Consider the following 19,050-nt stretch of genomic DNA (forward strand, 5'->3'; position numbering starts at 1 on the left):
AGTAGACTTGCATTGCCTGACCCTGGTTCCTTTTCCTGTTCTCATTTTATGGAGCAACATAGCATAATAGGAAGGAGTTAAAAGTTTAAACACTAAGTCAAACTGCCTGACTTCAAATCCTGATTACTGGTTACTCCTGTGTGATCTTGAGCCAACTCCCTCACCAGTCTGTGCCTGTTCCCCACCTGTGAAATGGGGACATTTAAGAGGACTTACTCATAGGGCTGATACATGATGACATAAGTTAGTACTTACAATGCACTTAGAATAAATGCCTAGCACATTTACTAATCTAACAAAAAATGTGATTTCAGCATGTCAAATGCACTTATTTCCAAGATTTGGGATGGATCTAGAGATTAAAGGTTGAGCTCTATGAACTATAAAATCCCTTCCAGTCCTGAATTTTTATGCTCCTATGAGGATAATCAACACTTTTCCAGATTTGTTTCCATATGGTTCTGATTCTCACATCTGGAAATTTGTTTCTATGCAACAACAGCCAAACACTTAAAGACTTAAGCCAAGGAGTTAAAATAAAATGTTTGTTATTTATACTATCAATGTTAATTAGCATTCTTTAATGGAACTTTTAACCTTTGGACATGATTTAGGGAAATGGCAGGTACAGATAACTATAGTATCAACCAGTGTAAAAATAAGGAGTTGTTTGAAAGCCAAAAATGATCTTTAAAATGAGAAATGAATTGTTAGGAACCCAGTGGGAGGTTGGGTTAGTGTGTCAAGTTTGAGTGCCACTACTAACTAGCTGCGAAACGTTTAAAATCCTTTTTCCTCTTTGCCTGTTTCTCATCTATAAAGTAACAGCAGCAGGTTCTTTACAGATTGAAAATAAAATACAAATGCTTCACTATAGCAGCAATGAAGTAGAGTGATAGCAAAGTCAATGTCTTAAAGAACAAAAAGAAATGGATTACTTTGTTAGAATTAAAACATTTAAAAATAACTGGAATACCTCCATCCTGAGATCAAGTTAGGAAAACAGCCCAAACACCTCAGAGCTTGTGCTTTGATTGAATTACTCCACCAGGACCACTACTTTATGCCCAACAGGCGTTGGATCAGTGTTGACCAATGGCAATATATGTGGTGTGAAGGAATGGTTGTGCCTAGTCCCTGAATAAGCAATACAGTACTGCTGATGCAGTCTTAACATTAAACATCTGATACCCTGTATCAAAAGAGTGCTAGCTTTACTTCCATTTTTATAAGGGACAAGTTTAAGGAACTTAAGTAATTATCCAGTGTGTTTTGCTGGCTTGAGAAACTTCTAAAACATAACACACAGCGCCACCTAATGGAATGAACAAACATCTCTACTGTAGGAGCACAGTGGTGTCATGGACAATATGGAAACAAGTGCATTTGAATGCGGAAATCACAATTTTTATTAGATTAGTAAATGTGGTAGGCATTTTTCTAAGTACTAACTTATGTCATCATGTATCAGCCCTATGAGTAGGTCCTTTTAAATGTCCCCATTTCACAAGTGGGGAACAGGCACAGACCGATGAGTCTTAAAATCATTCAGGAATAACCAGGAATCAGGATTTGAAGTCAGGTAGTTTGATTTAGTGTTTAAACTCTTAAAACTTGTCAGGATTCAATTCTGAAAGGCTATGAAATAACCTGTTTTCTCTCCCTTACCACCTTCCAAACAGTAGGGAATCACTGCAGTCTCTGGACAGAGACCAGAACAGCATAACCTGCTCTAAGGCCACTGATCAGAGACTGGTTAATGAGCACTAAAAATGATTTCTTCTGGTATTTAAGGGATGAGCTCTGAGCCCTGCTTCCAGGAGGCCATGAATATAAGGGGTGCCATATGAGACACTGATGATAGGGGCACCCCAATGCTAAAGTCTGAAATTCATTGTGCGCTCTCAGCCTTCCACTTCTGGGACTAAACCTGTGGTGGTTTTTTATTTTGTTTTGTTTTTAGGGTTAGACATGAATACCTTGGGTATGCAGGGAGAAAGTAATGTATCACTCATTTCACCATAGCTGGCAATTACAGACTACAGAGGGCAGGCCTAGCTGAAATACACTTTGCACGCACACACACAAAGAGAAGGTGGCAAATGGAGCAGTCAATGTTCCTCTTGTGTGGGCTTGACTTTGCTGCAAATAGGCCTAGGAGTCTGCCACACCTGGGTTTGCACACTGGATGTTGAGTGAAGCTCAAATGAGTCAGTTAATCTCTTTAAGCTTCAGATTTTTTTCTACTTTAAAACGGGGATGGCTGGGCATGATAATGCATGCCTGTAATTCTAGTAACTCTGGAAGCTGAGGAGGGAGGATCACAAGTTCAAGGCCAGTCTCAGCAATTTAGTAAGAACCTGTCTTAAAATAAAATTAAAAAAAAAAAAAAAGAATTGGAGACGTAGCTCAGTGGTAGAACACCCCTGGATTCAATCCCCAGTACAACAACAACAACAAAAAGTGGGGGGTGATGATGACAGATTGTTGTAAAACTTAAAAGAAACTTCAAAGGTATTAGCAGACTACTGGCATATAACACATACCTAATCAATCTTTCCAACTTGTTCTCTTGGGTCTTCATTTTAAGCCAGAAGACCATTTTCTAAACAGATCTAGGGTGTCAGGATGACACTTCCTAAAGTGACCCTCCAATTAGGCACAAATTTTACTTGGTCAGGGAGATCAGGCACGTATAAAGTTATAATCTAATGCTGATAATATATGTTCCTGATTAGGGTTGAAGAAAGAGTTACAAAGATGGGGAGAGAGTACCACAACCTAAAATGGCCTGTTAAGATAATGTTAAAGCACACAGAGGGACCATATCCTGGAAAAGAACCTACAGATATATGGCAGGAGTACAGTCTACCAACATTTCTCTACCTGTCCTCTAATTTTCCAACAAGTTTGAAATATAAAAATACTACCTTACAGATTGAAAATAAAATACAAATGCTTCACTACATGGCCAAGAGTTTGAAGTGAAAGTCAGCCCCTTGGTGGTTGTTTATTGCTTTATTAGAGCAGAGGAAAGTAATACCCATTGCTTTTATAGGCTTCTGTGAAATTATATGCATAGGGTGGTCAATAACCGACATCTAAATTAGTCTTCCAAATTATCACATTAAAGTAACCTCTGTGTTTAAGTGCTTTTACTTTGCAAATAACTACAACTTTTTTTTCTTTTTTGGTATTGGGAACTGAACCCAGGAGCACTCTATCACTGAGTTATACTCCCAGCCTTTCTTGAAAATTTTTGAGACAGGGTCTCACTAAGTTGCTCAGGTTGGCCTCAAACTTGCAATTCTTCTGCTTCAGCATCTTGAGTAGCTGGGATTACATGTGTCACCACACCCAGCTATGATAATAATTTATAACTAAGAATTTCACATATTATCAAAAAGGGCTCATCCTTCCCGCCAAGTCCACTTATAAATAGCATGACTGAAAATCTACTCTAAGATTATTATTATTATTTCCCTTTCAAAACAGATGAAATTCCTAAGTGCAGGTACTAAGAAGACAGTAGCAACCTTCCTAAAACGGTGAGAATTGATGCCCATGGGGACAATTTTGCAACCCTGTTTCTGGAAGCCAGAGCTCAAGAGATTTGTCTTAGTGATGAATGTAATTCCTCTGCCTTCAGATAGGAAGACTGTCAAAATAAGGCTCTGAAGTCCCTTGTTGCTCATCAATGACATAAAAATGGAGCAGAGGAGAACAAGGTCTTGGTTTTCCTCAACAATGCTCAATAGGACCGCAGTGGTTTGGCATAGATTGGTTCCAGGATATGATGAGTTAGAACCAAGAAGAGACCTCCAAGGAAGACAGCGCTGAGGAAAGCCAGCAGGACATAGCGCCCAATGAAAAAGGCATCCACAATCTGGAGAAAGAAAACACCAAAGTGAAATTATTACCCTTCAGCATCCTGGCTGTGTTGATCCAAAATCTATAATAAGTTCATCAGCAGTTGTTCATTCATATTTGTAACTGAGTTCCCTCTATAAATAGATCATTGGAACCAGTTTTCCCAAAGAGTTAATGAGAAGTTAGCTTGGTCTAGAAAGAATCATTTTGTTGTTGTTGTTGTTGTTAAAACATATTTTATTATGGAGAATTTGGAACTTATATTAAAATACAATAGTATAAAATTTTGGTGTAGAGCTGGGGCTGTAGCTCAGTGGCAGAACACTTGCCTAGCACATGTTAGACACTGGGTTTGATCCTAAGTACCATATAAAAAGAAACAAATAAAACTAAGGCATTCTGTCCATCTACAACTACAAAACAAAACAACAACAATAAAAAAAACATGGTGTATACACCATGTTTACATATATATATGATTCAACCATCAACCTACTGCTTTCAGAGGGGTTCATTTTCAAATAAAAAGGTGACTCTTCAAAGTTTTCATCAGATGAGTTCTGAACCCTAACATTTAGTTTCTCAGTGGAGAAGGCAAATGGCCATTTGCCTAAGATAGAACATTAAGAACATAAGTAACTTGCTCCATCATACATTTGGCTGCCTGGTAAACTGTCATACCTGAGGCCCCAATTCTTTCTTTCTTATTCTGCTTTCCTTTTTCTTCTTTTCTTTTGTGATACTGGGGATTGAACCAAGGGTCTTGCCCATGTTACCAGTCCTTGAGGCCCCAGTGTTCCTGGTCTTTGTTGACAAAAATCTGTAACTGCTGGGTGTGGTGGCACACACCTATAAATCCGAGCTACTCAGGAGACTGAGGCAGGAGGACTGCAAGTATGAGTGTGGACTGTCTCAAAATTTTTAAAAAGGTGGGGGCATTTGGGGCTGTAGGTGAAGTGCTTGCCTAGCATGCTGGAGGTCCTGGATTCAGTCCTCAATACTAAAAGAATAAAAATAAAATAGCTATAACCGATGTTGGCTCTATTCACTGTTGTGCTATGTACTTCCAGAGCCCCAATTTTCCCAGCGCCAAATGGCAGTACTTAAATTTAGGCAGAAAAAGACCTATTTAATGTATAGATTTTATGACAGCAGTGATTGACTTCACAGAAGCCTTGAAAACTCATATCTAGGAGAGAACCCAAAATATCCAAACAGTGATTGTCATAGGCAAAAAAAAAAAAAAAAAATGGTCTGAAGATGTCCACATCCTAATCCCTAGAAGCTTTGAATATGTTAGATTACATGACAAAGGAGAATTGAGGTTACTAACCAAATGAACCTGAAAACAGGGTTATCTGCATTACCCAGGTGGGCCCAATGTCATCACAAGGGCCCTTGAAAGTTAGAGGGGGAAGCAGGAAAGAGGGTCAGGGAAAGAGGTGTGAGGATGGAAGCAATGTCAGAGAGATGTTTATTGTTGGCTTTGAAGATAGAGGAAGAAGCTGGTGCAGTGGCACATGCCTGTATCTCAGGAGGCTGAAACAGGAGGATCACAAGTTCAAAGCCAGCCTCAGCAAAACTCAGTGAGACCTTGTCTCTAAATAAAATACAAAAAAATAGAGCTGGGATATGGCTCAGTGGTTGAGTGCCCTGAGTTCAATCCCCAGGATACCCGCCCCCCCCCCAAAAAAAAAGGTAAAGGAAGGAGGCCACCAGCTAAGGGCCAGAGGAAACCTCCAGAAGCAGGAAAAGTCCAGGAAATAGACTGTCCCCTAAAATCTCTAGAAAGAAATGCAGCCCTACTGAACCCTGGATTTTATTTAGCCCAGTGAGACTGATTTTGGACTTCTAACCTACAGAACTGTAAGATGATAAATTTATGTTGTGGGCTCCTATGGTTATAGTAACTTGTTACAGCAGCAATAGGAAACTAATACAGTGCTGATATTCAAAGCACCTGTCAAAATCCAAGCTCTGGTATGATTGCTGAGATACAAAGACACCAAAAAGAAGAAGACTCAGACACCCCAGTTGCTCCAGAGATTACCCCAACAGTCAACTTATAACAAAGGTCAGTTTGATAAAACAGCTTTAACATAACTTTGACCTTGGCTCTGTTACTGAACAAGTCTCTTGCGGGCTACATGTTTGCTCGTTCGACTGTTTCACTTTTTAATTAGCCAATTAGCAGGCCTTGGGTGCAGAAGGCCCAGGCCATGTATTATTGATACAGTATTGAGCTTGGCTGCTGCAGGGGCCAGCTCTCAAGACCTGAAAATGAGAACTCCATTCTGCTGGCTATGCTGACAAACACATTTTGCTCAAACCCCATTCTGTCCTGAGTCTGAAACTCATATGACAGAAAAGAGAGAGACTGATTTCAACAGTGTTTACTCTATTGCCTTCTTCTAATTGTCACTTCTGTAGCGACACAGAAATCTTATCACTCTCTCCTCTAAGTAAGGACACTGAGGTAAGAATTTACCCCTGGCTCACACACACAGTACTTCTACCTTCAGAGTGGTTTCCAAATGTAAACAAAAGACCTGGAATTAATGAAAATAATTCCTTGAATTTGTGTGGTATTATTCCCTTGGAGTTTTTGAAACTAATTTCCTTCCTTTTGTCAAGGTTTAATTCTATATAAGGTTGGAAGTATGTGTTCACTATAGTCCAAAAGTCTGTGTACTGTTGTTTAGTATCAAATTGGTAAACTATGTATTCTCTGGGCTGGCCCCTGATATTCTGCTAAATCCCAACAATGAAGATTTTGAAGGTAGACCTCAGCTTGAATCTTTGCTCTGCTTCTTAATGTATATGTATGAATTTGGGCAAGTTACCTTAACCTCTATAGCTCCTGTGTCCTCACCTATAAAATGAGGACAGTAATAGTACCTACTTTGTACTAGTTGGGTTGGCCTGAAGTTTAAATGAGACAGTATAAACATGCTTACATAGGACCTAGCACACAGTAATCCTTTAATAAATGTTAGCTATTATCATCATTACTGTTTAAAAATTAAAATAGAGGTTGAGAAAAAAGAAGCTATTAGAAGAAGCAAAGGAACAAATGAAGTCAATAATCTTATCAGGTTCCTATGGGGTTTGAGACCAGTAGTGTATGGTTAAACCAGCACCCCATTCATTCAGGAATAGGTGAGATCTCCAGCAAAGAAGTATAGAGAGATGATAAGAATCCATTTACAGAGGTGGAAGCTGGCATATGTAGACCAATGAAATTGTTAGTATTGAATTAATTTATATCTTCCATTTCTGCTTTCCACAGAAATGTTCCTCTTTCACCACTTCTCTATGGAAATGATTCTCTCCACATTATGAGTGGAAAAGGCATACTAGATGGAGATGGAAATTCATGTTGCTCAGCACCCTGATGGTACTACATCAATTTCAACCCAAGATATGAGGATGTGAGCCAAGGCTACCAGAAATGGGATCTCACTTTGGGAGCAGGACTACTCCCATTTCTAACTCTTTTCTCTTTCTCTGTCCCCACAGTAGAAGGTGGCCTTACAACACAATGTTATTCAACTTGATGCAAGTTGGAGAAGAGAACATCTCAGGCAAACCTCTGCCTAGAAGTGTTGCAGATGGAATTCAGAAGATTCTTTTCCTGAGTGAAGGCGTAGAGGGTCTTAAAATTCCCTCTGAGCTTTTCCATCGTTGCCTGAACACTGCAATTCTAACACATCTCAGGTCACAGGGGCAGGATGATGGTTTGGACCAGAGGACAAAATGAAACCAACAGCTTTACCTTCGTTTCGACCTCTGGGGCTGGAAATTCACTGGCTCGGGGAAAAAGTAATAGAACAGACGTGATGATCACAGCACCAAGGAATACAAAAATGACAGAGAACCTGGGACCAAAAAGAGAAAGTATTAAAAGCACCGTTTTTTTCTTTTATGAGGGCCAGACTGGCCTTTCCTTGGGGTCAATATTCTATGTTTCAGTCCCTTAACAGAGTCCAGAGACCTGCTGTGTCCACAACCAGCCTCCATCCCAAAGTCTTTCTTCCTAGACGGTACCAGCTGTGTGCATTCCCCTTTATTCTGGGAAATTCCTAACAGCGGGAATTCATAGTTTTCATTTGTGCTTCTGCATGAAGTCATTAAGAAAACACAACAAAGCAATCCCTCCCCATTCCCACTTAGGATACTTTAGCAAATTCTTAATTCTCTGCTTCCTATTGACATTAAAATGGAGTGTCCAGAATGAAACTCTATTTTCAGGTTCCGTTAGTAGCCTAACTCTGTTCCAAGTCAATGCCAGGTACAGAAGGCCAGTTAAACCCACTGAAGGCTTCTTTCGTTTCCCTGGGTCAGGCCTAGAGCCTTAGAGACTGGACCAAGCAAGTGCCATAAATCTGAACAATTAAGAAAAACTCCCACGTTCAACCCCAAGAGATTCAATAGGCAGTGAAAGCAGATTTTCTTGTCATCTCTTGTCTTCCCTGATCTCCTCCATAGTAAGAACTGAAAAATACACTTCCCTTCTCCTCCCACCTCTGCCTCAGAGCATAAATAACACAGTTAGTGCTTATGATAAGAGGTTAAAATGCAACTCATTCAAACTGCCAGTAATTACAAAAATGATCTTCTGAATTCTAAATGTTTAATGAGCGTCAGCGATTTTGCCTCTAATTGCTTTTACCTAGGACTCCCAGCTGGAAAGAATGCCTTACCTAGCTATCCCGGAGGCTCTGGATAACAGCACACACAGCAGCAGCACCAACACCCAGAGCAGGGCTAAGATGAACACGCCAGCACCCACTCCTAGCACTGTGCCAGCCATCCTGGGGAGGAAGACATCATCAGCCTTCACTCTGTCTGGGACCCCTACCCACACCCACTTCTAGCATTTAGACAAATACAGAAAGCCTGACCTCATTATGAGGAAGTTTTGATGATTGGTGTGTAGGATCACTCACTACAGGTCTTTAATTTTCAAGAATGTCCAGTCCCAGAGTCCCTTAATGGGAACTAGAAATTTAGAACCCAAAGCCTTTCTTTATGGCAGGGACTGAGAGATGGCTTTTCTGCTCCATGTGTGTAATTTTAAATTTGGTCTCTGAATTCTACTTTAACTTCTTCCCCAAGCCACAGTAGAACACTAAACTCTCCCTTGCTATAATATCCTAACTAAGGTCTGTTAAAGGCACAAGGGCCTGCGAGTTCCAGGGCCAAAGCAGAAGTTGAAGCTCTTAGGTTAAAATCATGGGATGAACTTTGACTCACCAGGCAATCATGAGACAGAAATTTCCACTCTACTGTTGAGTGCTTATTTGCAAAAGGAAGAAAAATTCCAGTCCTTAAAGAACAACCACCATCACTACTTCTGAACATTTACTATGTGCTAAGTACTTTACAAATGTATCTCATTTAATCATGGCAATAAGCTTTGGAGGGAAGTATTATATGTCCATGTCTCAGAAGGAGTCAGTGCAGTATAACTGCAAAGGGGGATGTGCTGTTTTGCTAATTAGTGCCTTACAACAAGAGAAATTCGTTCTCTCGCTGTTCTTGAGATGAAAAGTAAAAAATAAAGGCATAAGTAAGTCCACACTCCTAATAAAGGATTTAGAGGAGGATCCTTCCAGGCCTCTTCCAGCTTCTGGTGGCTCCACATGTTCCTTGACTTGTGACTCACAACTCTAGTCTCTGTTCCTGTCTTCATGTGGCCTTCTCTGTCTCTTGTCTTCTGGCTGCTCATTATAAGGGCATCTTCACTGAACTTCAGGACCACTCAAGTAGTCTAGTATGATTTTATCAAAGCTCCTTAACTTAATTACATCTACAAAAACACTTAATAGGTTCACATTCATATATTTAGGCTGTGGACATAACTTTGGGGGGCTACCAATCAACCCACTACAGGTCAACACCATACTACCATACTTGCCCTGATTTTCTTTCCAGTACCAGAGACAAGTCTTAAGCAACAGATTCTTCCTTAGCTTGCTGGTTTTCTTTACCTGATATTTAAATGTCACAAAAATTTATCTATGAGAGGTTTTGTTAAAAAGTTATTAGAAAAGAAGCTCTAAGCATGAACTACTTTTAAAACACAGTAATTCAATCAACATTCATGATGTCCCTACCATGTAAAGAACCATTCTACAAGCTGGAGATGACAAAGGTAGGTGAGAAATCTCTCCCAGCAGAAGCTTTAGGTCTTTTGGAGAATACCATCACATAAACAACTGCCCATGTTACATTCTGTTAAGTAGCAAAGTACAGCAGGAACTGGGATATTGAGAAGGGTTACAAAGGAGGGACCTTGCCCAGGAACTCTCTGGAAAGAATCAGTAAGGCAAGATGAGGAGTAAGGGGACAGGCCTCTCTAACCTCACTGGGGAGCATTATGCCCCTCCCAGGCACCTCATGGATGTTGTCCCAACTACTCCAGCAAGCCAGTGTTTCCCCATCTCTATGTCTTTGTACTTGGCTATTTCTAAAGCCTGTAACTAACCCTCAATCCCCAACAATCCCTCTACTATTTGTAGGGCTAGACTCTCTTCATGGTTCCCATCTTGGCTTCCTCAGAGAAGGAATAGCACTTCCTCTGAGAGGTCTTCCCCGACTACCCTGTCTAAAGTAATCCTCCCAAACAGTGATTTTTCATCTCCCTAGTTCCTTCAGAATACTTGTCATTAATTGTAGTTAATTTTTTCTCTATGTGGGGAGGTACTGGGGATTGAACCCATACTGAGCCACATTCCTGGCCCTTTTTATTTTGAGACAGGGTCTTACTAAGTTGTTGAGGCTGGCTTTGAACTCACAATCTTCCTGTCCCAGCCTCCAGTCACTGGGATTACAGGCATGTACCACTCCACTTGGCTAACTTATTTATTCATTTTCTTACAAGTTTTTTTTTTTTTTAAAGAGAGAGTGAGAGAGGAGAGAGAGAGAGAGAGAGAGAGAGAATTTTTTTTAATATTTATTTTTTAGTTCTCGGCAGACACAACATCTTTGTTGGTATGTGGTGCTGAGGATCGAACCTGGGCCGCACGCATGCGAGGCGAGCGCGCTACCGCTTGAGCCACATCCCCAGCCCCAATTTTCTTACAAGTTTATTTTTTGTCTCTCCAACTAGAATAATAAATTCATGAAGGCAGAAACTTTATCTTTTTCACCTGGTATCCCCAGTTTGTAGCTCAGAGGTTATATGGAATAAATTTGTTTGATGAATAAATAAAGCAGTGCTAACAAATCTGAAAATCAAGTGAGGGAGTAATAAGGTCATATCAAGGTTTAGAAGGATGACCAGATAACTTCTGGTCCATGCACTGGACAGTACTAACAAAGGGAACAACAGTGAACACGTGGAAATGCTCAATAAGACAAATTAAAAAGAATTTAACAAATACACAAAGCAATGAAAGAAAATCCTTAAGTACCTTAAACAAAAAAATATAACTCAAAGCCTGAGTGGTTAGTGAGGACTGAGCACTGAGACCTACAGGGGTGCTGGCAGCAGATACAGGCCTTCAGAGTGGTCCTGTCCTGGCCAGATGAGATCTCAGGCCCATGATGCAGAGAACTAGAACTAAGAACAATATATCATGCTGGGCCCTCAAAGAGCTAATGGTTTTTGAAATATGGTCTGAAAAATTGCTAATGATTTCAAAGAAATCTAGACAAGTGACTCAGGCCACAAGTGAAAAAGACTAGCCCAAGAGAAATCTGAATCCTTACCTGCATTTAAATATAGAGTTCAAGTACAATACTAATGTGGTATGGGAATCTCAGTAAAAAAGATTAACATAAAAACTAGACTAAAAGTAAGGTACCTAAAGGATCCCAGCTGAGATCATCTATTAGGATGCCACCACAGATGTGCATATAAGACACAAGAGTGGATTTAATGAGGTTTTCAGACTTAAAAAGACTGAAATGGAATTCACCTTGTGGGAGGCCGACATAGCATGTAACTAGTGTTTGCTTCCCTTCCTGGTTGGCTGAGGCACAGTAGGTCACCCCGTGATCTGGTTGCTTTTAAGTAAGGGAAGATGGTGGCCCCAATCTTGAGGGTAGAGACAACGCAAATGTGTCTTCCTGCATGGGCGTGCTTTCCTACTAGCCCCATGGGTTGAGCTATGTTCACCTGTTCCTTTGTGATATTACCCCTTGTCTAGTTTGGGATAGAATGTTCCATGAAAATGCCCTTTTGTGTGTCCCCTTCTCTTACTCTTGCCATCACCCCCTTGGGTGTGGCCTTCCTAGATATCAATCAACCTGCTGACAGCAGACATCATGAAGTTAGACTCAACCCCCTGAAGCCTGACCCCCTTGCTTCATTTGAATAGCTTCTTCTAAATAAAAGGGGTCAGCACGCGCTCCCTCGCTCCCTCGATCTGCGGACCCTTAAGGTCAGAGGAGCTGTCACAGCACCCCCAAAGAAAAAGGTATTTCTGTCTTGTGTGGTTATTTTCCACAGCCCAGTTCCCCTTAAGTGAACCCTGAGTGTTTTAGTCACATGGATCACGACAGGTAGTGTCCCTGGGTGGGCAGGTTTGAGGGTTTAAGTCCCAGGAATGCGACACACAGATCCTCACTGAAAGAGCTACTTAGGAATGTACTCCAACAAAAAGGAAAATGAACCAAGAAAGATATAAGGAAAAATGGTGAGAAAGACATTAGCAAAAATTGACTATAAATATTCCTGCAATGATAATGACGACTAATTTTCAAGGGGTTAAAAATGAGAAAATGAAAATATTACTCAACAGTTACATGGAAGGTGAGAAAGAATAGTTCAAAGTAAAAGCAGTCAATATATATTACTTGCTCTGAAGGAGGAGTTAATGATTAGTTAAGTTTTACTAAGCAAAAGATAGATATTTGAAGACACATAGGCACATACTAAATAACAGAAAGAGAATGAACAACTTCCACACGAGTGAAAAAAAAATAATAAAGGAAGAAAACAAGAGGGGGTGATGGCAAGGGGTAAAAAGGAAGGAAAATTTAAAAATATAAGATAAAACTGAAAATTACAACAAAAAGTATAGTAAATACAACTTATATTAATTATATTAATTATACTTGATTATTAAAGAATTCTCATGCTAGATTTAAAAAAAATAAAAACATCTCTTTATAAAAGCTACACAAAAAGCATAAAGAGAGGTTCAAAATAAAGAGACTGAAAAGAAACATTAACAAAACAATACTAGGGGGAAAGTGTATTGGGAAATGTTTAATAGGTGTAGAGTTCTACTTTTACAAGATGAAAAATTTCTGGAGATCTGTTTCATGATAATGTAAATATACTACACTAATGAACTGTACACATAAAAATGGTTAATATGGTAAATTTTATGTTATGTGCTTTAAATCACAATTTGGAAAAACAAGTGAAACAAAAATATAAGTTGGTAAAGCAATATTAGTATCAAGAATATATGTTAAGCTTGAAAAATATTAATAATAATAATAATCACAGGCTGGGTTTGTAGCTCAGTGGTAGAAAGCTTGCCTAGCATATGTGAGGCACTGGGTTCAATTCTCAGCATCATATAAAAAATACAAGTATTGTGTCCATATACAACTAAAAGTATTTAAAAAAAAGAATAATCTCAAAAGGAATAATTTGGCAAAAAGAAACAACTTGAAATAAATATGAACCTAACATAAGTGACATAAATGACATAAATATGAACCTAACATAAATGACATAACATTACAATAAACAAAGCCACAAATTTAGTGGAAGATTTTAATGTAACTATCTTAGAATCTAAAAGATCAAGCAGATAAAAAATAAAAATAAATACTTGACAAAGAGGTTATCCAAATGACCAATATGTGAAAAGCAGTTCAACTTCATTAGTCATCAGGAAATTGCAAATAAAAACCAAAATTCATTACTCCTACATACCTGCAAGAATGGCTGAAATGAAAATGACAGACAACATAAGTGTTAGTAAAGATGTAGATTAATTGGAACCCTCAAACACCATGGTAAGAGTATAAATTGTTATAACTGCTTTGGAGACTACTGACAGTATCGATCAAAACTGAAAATTCATGTCCCCCAGATCTAGCTCTTCTATTCCCAGTTGTATTCTAACAGAGATGCACACAGAAGTTCAAAACCCATGTACAAGAAGTTCATTCCAACCCTATTTGAAATAGCTGAAAAAAGAAACAACCCACATGTCCACCAATACAAAGGATAAATATGTTTCATAATTCTTTCATACAATGCAATAGAATAAAGCAATAAGAATGAACTTGGATGAATTTCACAAATACTAAGTGTAAAATGACAGAGGCAAAAAAGTTTATACTGTTTGATTCCATTTATATAATGTTCAAAGAAAGTTCAAACTACTTTGGGAGGTTAGAAGTCAAAGAGTATGTTTTCCATTCAGAAAGTAGTGACTGGAGGGAGCTGAAAGAGGTTCTGGAGTGCTGATAAAATTTTGTTTATTGATCTGGGTGTGGGTTACCTGGATTCACTCATTTTGGTAAACTGTACCTAGCTATACATTTAGGATGTGTACACTTTTCTGTATGTGTGTTATACTTCACTAAAAGGTTTCTTTTGAAGAATCTTAAGAGACATATCAATCAAATGCAATATATGGACTCTGTTTGGGTCTTGATTCAAAAAAGCCAGTATAAAAAAGAAAACCTTTTAAAAGATGACTGGAGAAATTTCAACAGTATCTGGATATTTGATGATATTAGGGAATTATGTTTTTTTTAAGTGAATTAAAAAAAAAAAAAAAAAGCTATTGGGCTGGGGATGTGGCTCAAGCAGTAGCATGCTCGCCTGGCATGCGTGCGGCCCAGGTTCGATCCTTAGCACCAAATACAAACAAAGATGTTGTGTCCGCCGAAAATTAAGAAATAAATATTAAAATTCTCTCTCTCTCTCAAAAAATAAAAGCTATTGAAGGCTCTTTAGGATATACACATATATACATGTAACACATCAGAGAATAGAAAATGTGACTAGGAGCTTCATATTCTCTGGGGGAGGGGAAGTGAAGTAGCTAACATGAAATAAGACTGGTTGTGAGCTAGTTGTTGAAACTGGGTGAAGAGAGTGTTGATGTTGGCTATACTATTTTTATACTTTTGAATATATTGGAAACCTTCACACTAGAAAGATATGTGTATGTATATGTATGCAAGTGTGAATAAATGTAACAAAAGATTTGTAAGATTATTGTAGTTAAAATTATAAAATCTTATTAAAGATCGTTTTCTAAGAAGCACCTGGACAGAGAAATAAAGTAGCCCTGAATAAAAAAATAACCCATGTTGCTAGATGGTTCAATTCAAAGATTTCAATTTTCTTTAACCTATACATTTAATGCAATTCTAACCAAAATCTAAAAATAATTTTTGTAGAACTTGAAAATGAATCCTAAATTCATATGAGTAAAAACCCAAGAATAGCCAGAACAATTTTGAGAAGTAGAATGGCAACTTGCCTTTCTTGTTACCAACTGCCACAAGACACATTATAAAACCAAGGTAATTAAAACAGTGTGATAGTGGCACAAAGACACATGGACCAGCGGCATGAAATTGAGAACCTAGAAACAGATCCATGCATTTGTCAGAACTTCATGCAGGAAGGAGTTGGCTCTGCGATTCAGTGGGTAAAGGATTTCATAGCTGGTGGTGGGACAAATGATTATCCAACCGGAAAATAATAAAACTAGACCTCTACATTATATCATATACAGAAGCCAATTTTAAATGGAACTAATTCATAATGAAATAGCATATGTTTAAAAATATGAATGTTCAGGCTGACTACACTAGAATACATAATGAAGTACAGTAGTCAGATGCTCGCACCTAAACTTAGAATCACCATGAACGCAAAAGCTACAAATGCAGACTATGCAGGTGTGTTGTGCTGGCAACTCAAATACCACGAGCTGTGCTGCCTTTAGTTATGTGATTTTTCTAGAGTGAGGAACAACTCTTGTTAAAGTTCCAAACCACAAATTAGTATAATTTTCCCTTGATTTACATTAGAGTTTCATTCCTGGAAATTTTACTATATTAAACTGTGCCAAAAAATACATTATGTTAATATGAAAAATAGAGTTAGGTTCTGGCCCCAGATAATTAGAATCGAATACCCTGAGGAAAAGTAGTATAGGATGGAGGACAATTCTTTACCTGATGACTGTCCCGTGCATTATGGAACACCTTGCATCCCCAGCCCTGCTAGGTAAATTCCAATACTTCCTTACAAAGATAATAACTAAATATGTCTACACAAATCCCAAAATACCCCCAATCCAAGGCAGTACCACCTCCATGAAGAACTAGTGTTTTGGAAAAATTCTTGGGTCATCACTACGACTTTATTCTTGATAGCATAACAACAGGAAAAAAAAAACGCCCTGAAAAGTTTATCAATAAGGAAATAAATACAATATTTTATATTCATAATGAATACTTCAAATGAATGAACTTGATCTATATGTACTGCTATAAATATAACTAAAAACCAATGTTGAGTGATAAAAATTGCAAATGAAATCCACAATATACTATTTGTAGTTTAAAATTAAAATAAACTTTAATAATACATATTGCTTAGGATGTACATATATACAACAAAAGCATAAAAACATGAGCATTAATGATATAATTTCAGGAGAGTATTTGCCTCTCTGGGGAAAGGAAGGAAAGAGCAGAGGAAAGGAAAGAAAAGTGATCTAAACTAGATCTATGAGGTTTTTGTTTCTTTAAAATTAAAAGCTTAAATAGATAAGCCAGAAAGTGAATATTTATTAATCTGGAACACAGGTATTTGATATACTATTAAATGTAATATTCTCAAGTTTAGTTTTAAAAAGTTAACTGATGACAGAGTACAAAGAGAGGTGATGAGGATATAAGCTTTCCTTGGTTGTGGAAATAGAAAATCTAAGGAGAAGATTTTAGAAATTACTCATATTTCTGAGTTTGGTTGATTGGGCTGATACCTCTAAGAAAATAACTACTTAAGGTTAATTGGTGCTCTTTATGATATTGCACAATAACCTGTAAGACCTAGACCAACTCTAACATCTTAGAATACAGGATAATGGTAGTTAAAATTGAATTATTTGAAACATATCCCTTTAATATCCCACAGAAACTTAAAAACTCAGGAGACACTGGGTTCTATAGACACTGGGTTACAGCTTTCAAGTATGAGATAAATACTAATACTAGAATTAGCTATTCTGAGAATGGGGTTCATGACTTTATAACCAAACTGCACATTTTCTTACCATATGTAGAAAGGAAGGAGTTGGGTATACTAAAGAAAGATGTTGTAGAGAAATGAACATCTAGGCATTTCATTTTGTTAATTCAATATGAGAATAATACTTTTGCTCATTTCCTCTATTGGAATAGTTAAATTATTATTTTTGAGTCAGATATGATAAAAAGTAAAGTTTTTATTGAATATTCAGGACTTCTTCAAATCTTGGAGAATTGATGGTTTAGTCACCCTGATTTCAAGAGTAAGTCCATTTACTGAATAAATGTGGCATGTACTTATGTATTCATTTATTTTGCAGTAATGGGGGTTGAACCTAGGTCCTCCTCTCACAAGCACTCTACCACTGAGCTATATCCCTAGCCCATTCTATTTTGAGACATGAAGCCTTGACCTTACAATGCCCAGGCTGGACTTGAACTGTGGATCCTCTTGCCTCAACCTCCTGAGTTGCTAGGATTACAGGTATACACCATAAGCCCAGCAATATCACTGGGCTAAATTTGAACACTGTTCAGTAGCTGACAACAGGACCGAATATAGGATCAATTTTTTTCCCCTCTATGTTGATGCTGTGAGATCTTTTTTTTTTTTTTTTTTAAAGAAAGTTTCTTCAAACCCTTTTGGATGTATTTGTATTTGTCATTTATCTAAGGTTGGTTCTACATGCCCTTTCAGAGAAATCTAATACAGAAGCACACTGTGAGGAGACTGACCCTAGTTTATTAAAAATACAGCACCCAGCACTAAGTTGAAAATCTTGAGTGAGAATACTAATGGCTATTATAAGGTGACTTACTGTCCAGGACAAATATGGACTCCGTAGAGAGTAATAAAGCTTAATAGCTGCTGGTGATGGGTGATACCTCACCCATTGCCCGATTTTCACGTGGACTCAAGCCCTTAAAAACAACAGAAGAAAACAATGGATTACAGGAGTGAATGGCCCTTCAGAAGGAATCCTTTTCAATTTTTTCTATAGCTTGTCCCAAACACTTAAAATTAATCAGAGAACTTTCACATTTTTATTTTTCTACTTTAAATATTTATCATTTGAATTTTAAAATATTAAGATATCGCCTCCAGCTTTATTAAGTCCCATGCACGTCTGGGACAAAAATCAATTGTCAAGCTACTTAAATGCCACGGATGTGACGTCCACTCTTACTTAACACACTGTTAGAAAGGCGGCGAGGGGGGGGGGGCGGGGGTCGTCCATGGATTCTGATCCTGTCCTTGCACTTCTTTCCCGGTCACGGTTGCGTTTTGAAAGTGACAGAGATTCAGTCCGCTAGCTCCATCACCCATCAGCTACCAGCACTGCAGCAGGGAAATACCGGGCTGCTAGGAGCTCCTCCACTCTCCCCAGCCCGGCTGCTGCTTCAAACTGGCAAGAGGAAAAAGAGTGCCCGCACGTCTCATCAGAATGCTCACCTGACTACCTCCTAGCAGTTGGAGAGGGATTACGGTTTCAGACAAAAGGAAAACGAAGGCACTGACATTTTACTTTCTTAAGTGCATGATACAGAAAACAGCCCCTCCTTCTCGGCATTCTATTAAGAATTTATTAGCCGCCGGGTCTTGGGCCCAGACCCGCGGTAAGGGTAGTCTGTGATGTCCGCGCACCGCCTGCCCACACTGTTTTCCAGACTCTGCAGCCGGAGTCTCCATCCTTCTCGCTACTCCGCATCTGTCCGGCTTTCCTCACCGCCGCTCTCCTCATTGGGTTCCTGGGTTACCCCCACTTCCCCGGACCCGACTCATACCTCAAAGTCCCGCTGGTTCCAGTCCGCCGAGGCTTTGATCTACTTAGAACGAATCACAAGTGGGCTTTCATTCAGGCGATTTCGGATTCGCTAATCAGTGCTGCTCTTTCAACGCCCAGCTTTCCTCTCATTAGCTTACACTTG

General features: G+C 38.7%; 2 protein-coding genes across 10 annotated transcripts in view; one reads left to right on the forward strand and one right to left on the reverse strand.

The window, feature by feature from the left end:
* The window catches only part of Slc37a2 (solute carrier family 37 member 2), a 38,633-nt gene extending 29,130 nt beyond the window's left edge, over positions 1 to 9,503 (forward strand). For 2 of the 6 annotated variants that reach the window (XR_013437969.1, XR_013437972.1), the window contains one exon: positions 7,160 to 9,503. The gene's annotated coding sequence lies outside the window, so the exon portion shown is untranslated. Of the gene's footprint in view, positions 1 to 5,827; positions 5,945 to 7,159 lie in introns of all 6 variants that reach the window. The other 4 variants (XR_013437974.1, XR_013437970.1, XR_013437971.1 and 1 more) reach the window with 4 other exon arrangements.
* Tmem218 (transmembrane protein 218) lies at positions 1,386 to 19,044 on the reverse strand. Of its 4 annotated transcripts, XM_078047271.1 has the most exons (7): positions 18,907 to 19,044; positions 17,940 to 18,042; positions 13,772 to 13,783; positions 9,791 to 9,863; positions 8,574 to 8,684; positions 7,646 to 7,748; positions 1,386 to 3,886 (listed from the first exon to the last, which is right to left on the reverse strand). In XM_078047271.1, the coding sequence occupies exons 5-7, from the start codon at positions 8,681 to 8,683 to the stop codon at positions 3,752 to 3,754; spliced, it is 348 nt and encodes a 115-aa protein (XP_077903397.1). In that variant the 5' UTR covers position 8,684; positions 9,791 to 9,863; positions 13,772 to 13,783; positions 17,940 to 18,042; positions 18,907 to 19,044; the 3' UTR covers positions 1,386 to 3,751. The 4 variants fall into 4 exon arrangements, with proteins under 4 accessions (XP_077903397.1, XP_077903398.1, XP_005339590.1 ...); XM_078047272.1 differs by lacking the exon at positions 13,772 to 13,783; XM_005339533.5 differs by lacking the exons at positions 9,791 to 9,863; positions 13,772 to 13,783 and having other exon boundaries at positions 18,907 to 19,043.
* Positions 19,045 to 19,050: the final 6 nt, after the last annotated feature.

The sequence above is a fragment of the Ictidomys tridecemlineatus genome, chromosome 4 (genome assembly GCF_052094955.1).
Source record: "Ictidomys tridecemlineatus isolate mIctTri1 chromosome 4, mIctTri1.hap1, whole genome shotgun sequence".
Classification (NCBI taxonomy): domain Eukaryota; kingdom Metazoa; phylum Chordata; class Mammalia; order Rodentia; family Sciuridae; genus Ictidomys; species Ictidomys tridecemlineatus.

Bases quoted from the DNA above. Each gene is read 5' to 3' on its own strand.
- Tmem218 (XM_078047272.1), bottom strand. From the start codon at position 8,683: ATGGCTGGCACAGTGCTAGGAGTGGGTGCTGGCGTGTTCATCTTAGCC. The intron at 7,749-8,573 runs GTAAGGCATTCT...TTTTGGTCCCAG, and splicing joins AGAGCCTCCGGGATAGCTAG to GTTCTCTGTCATTTTTGTAT. The intron at 3,887-7,645 runs GTAAAGCTGTTG...TTCTTTCTCCAG, and splicing joins CCCCAGAGGTCGAAACGAAG to ATTGTGGATGCCTTTTTCAT.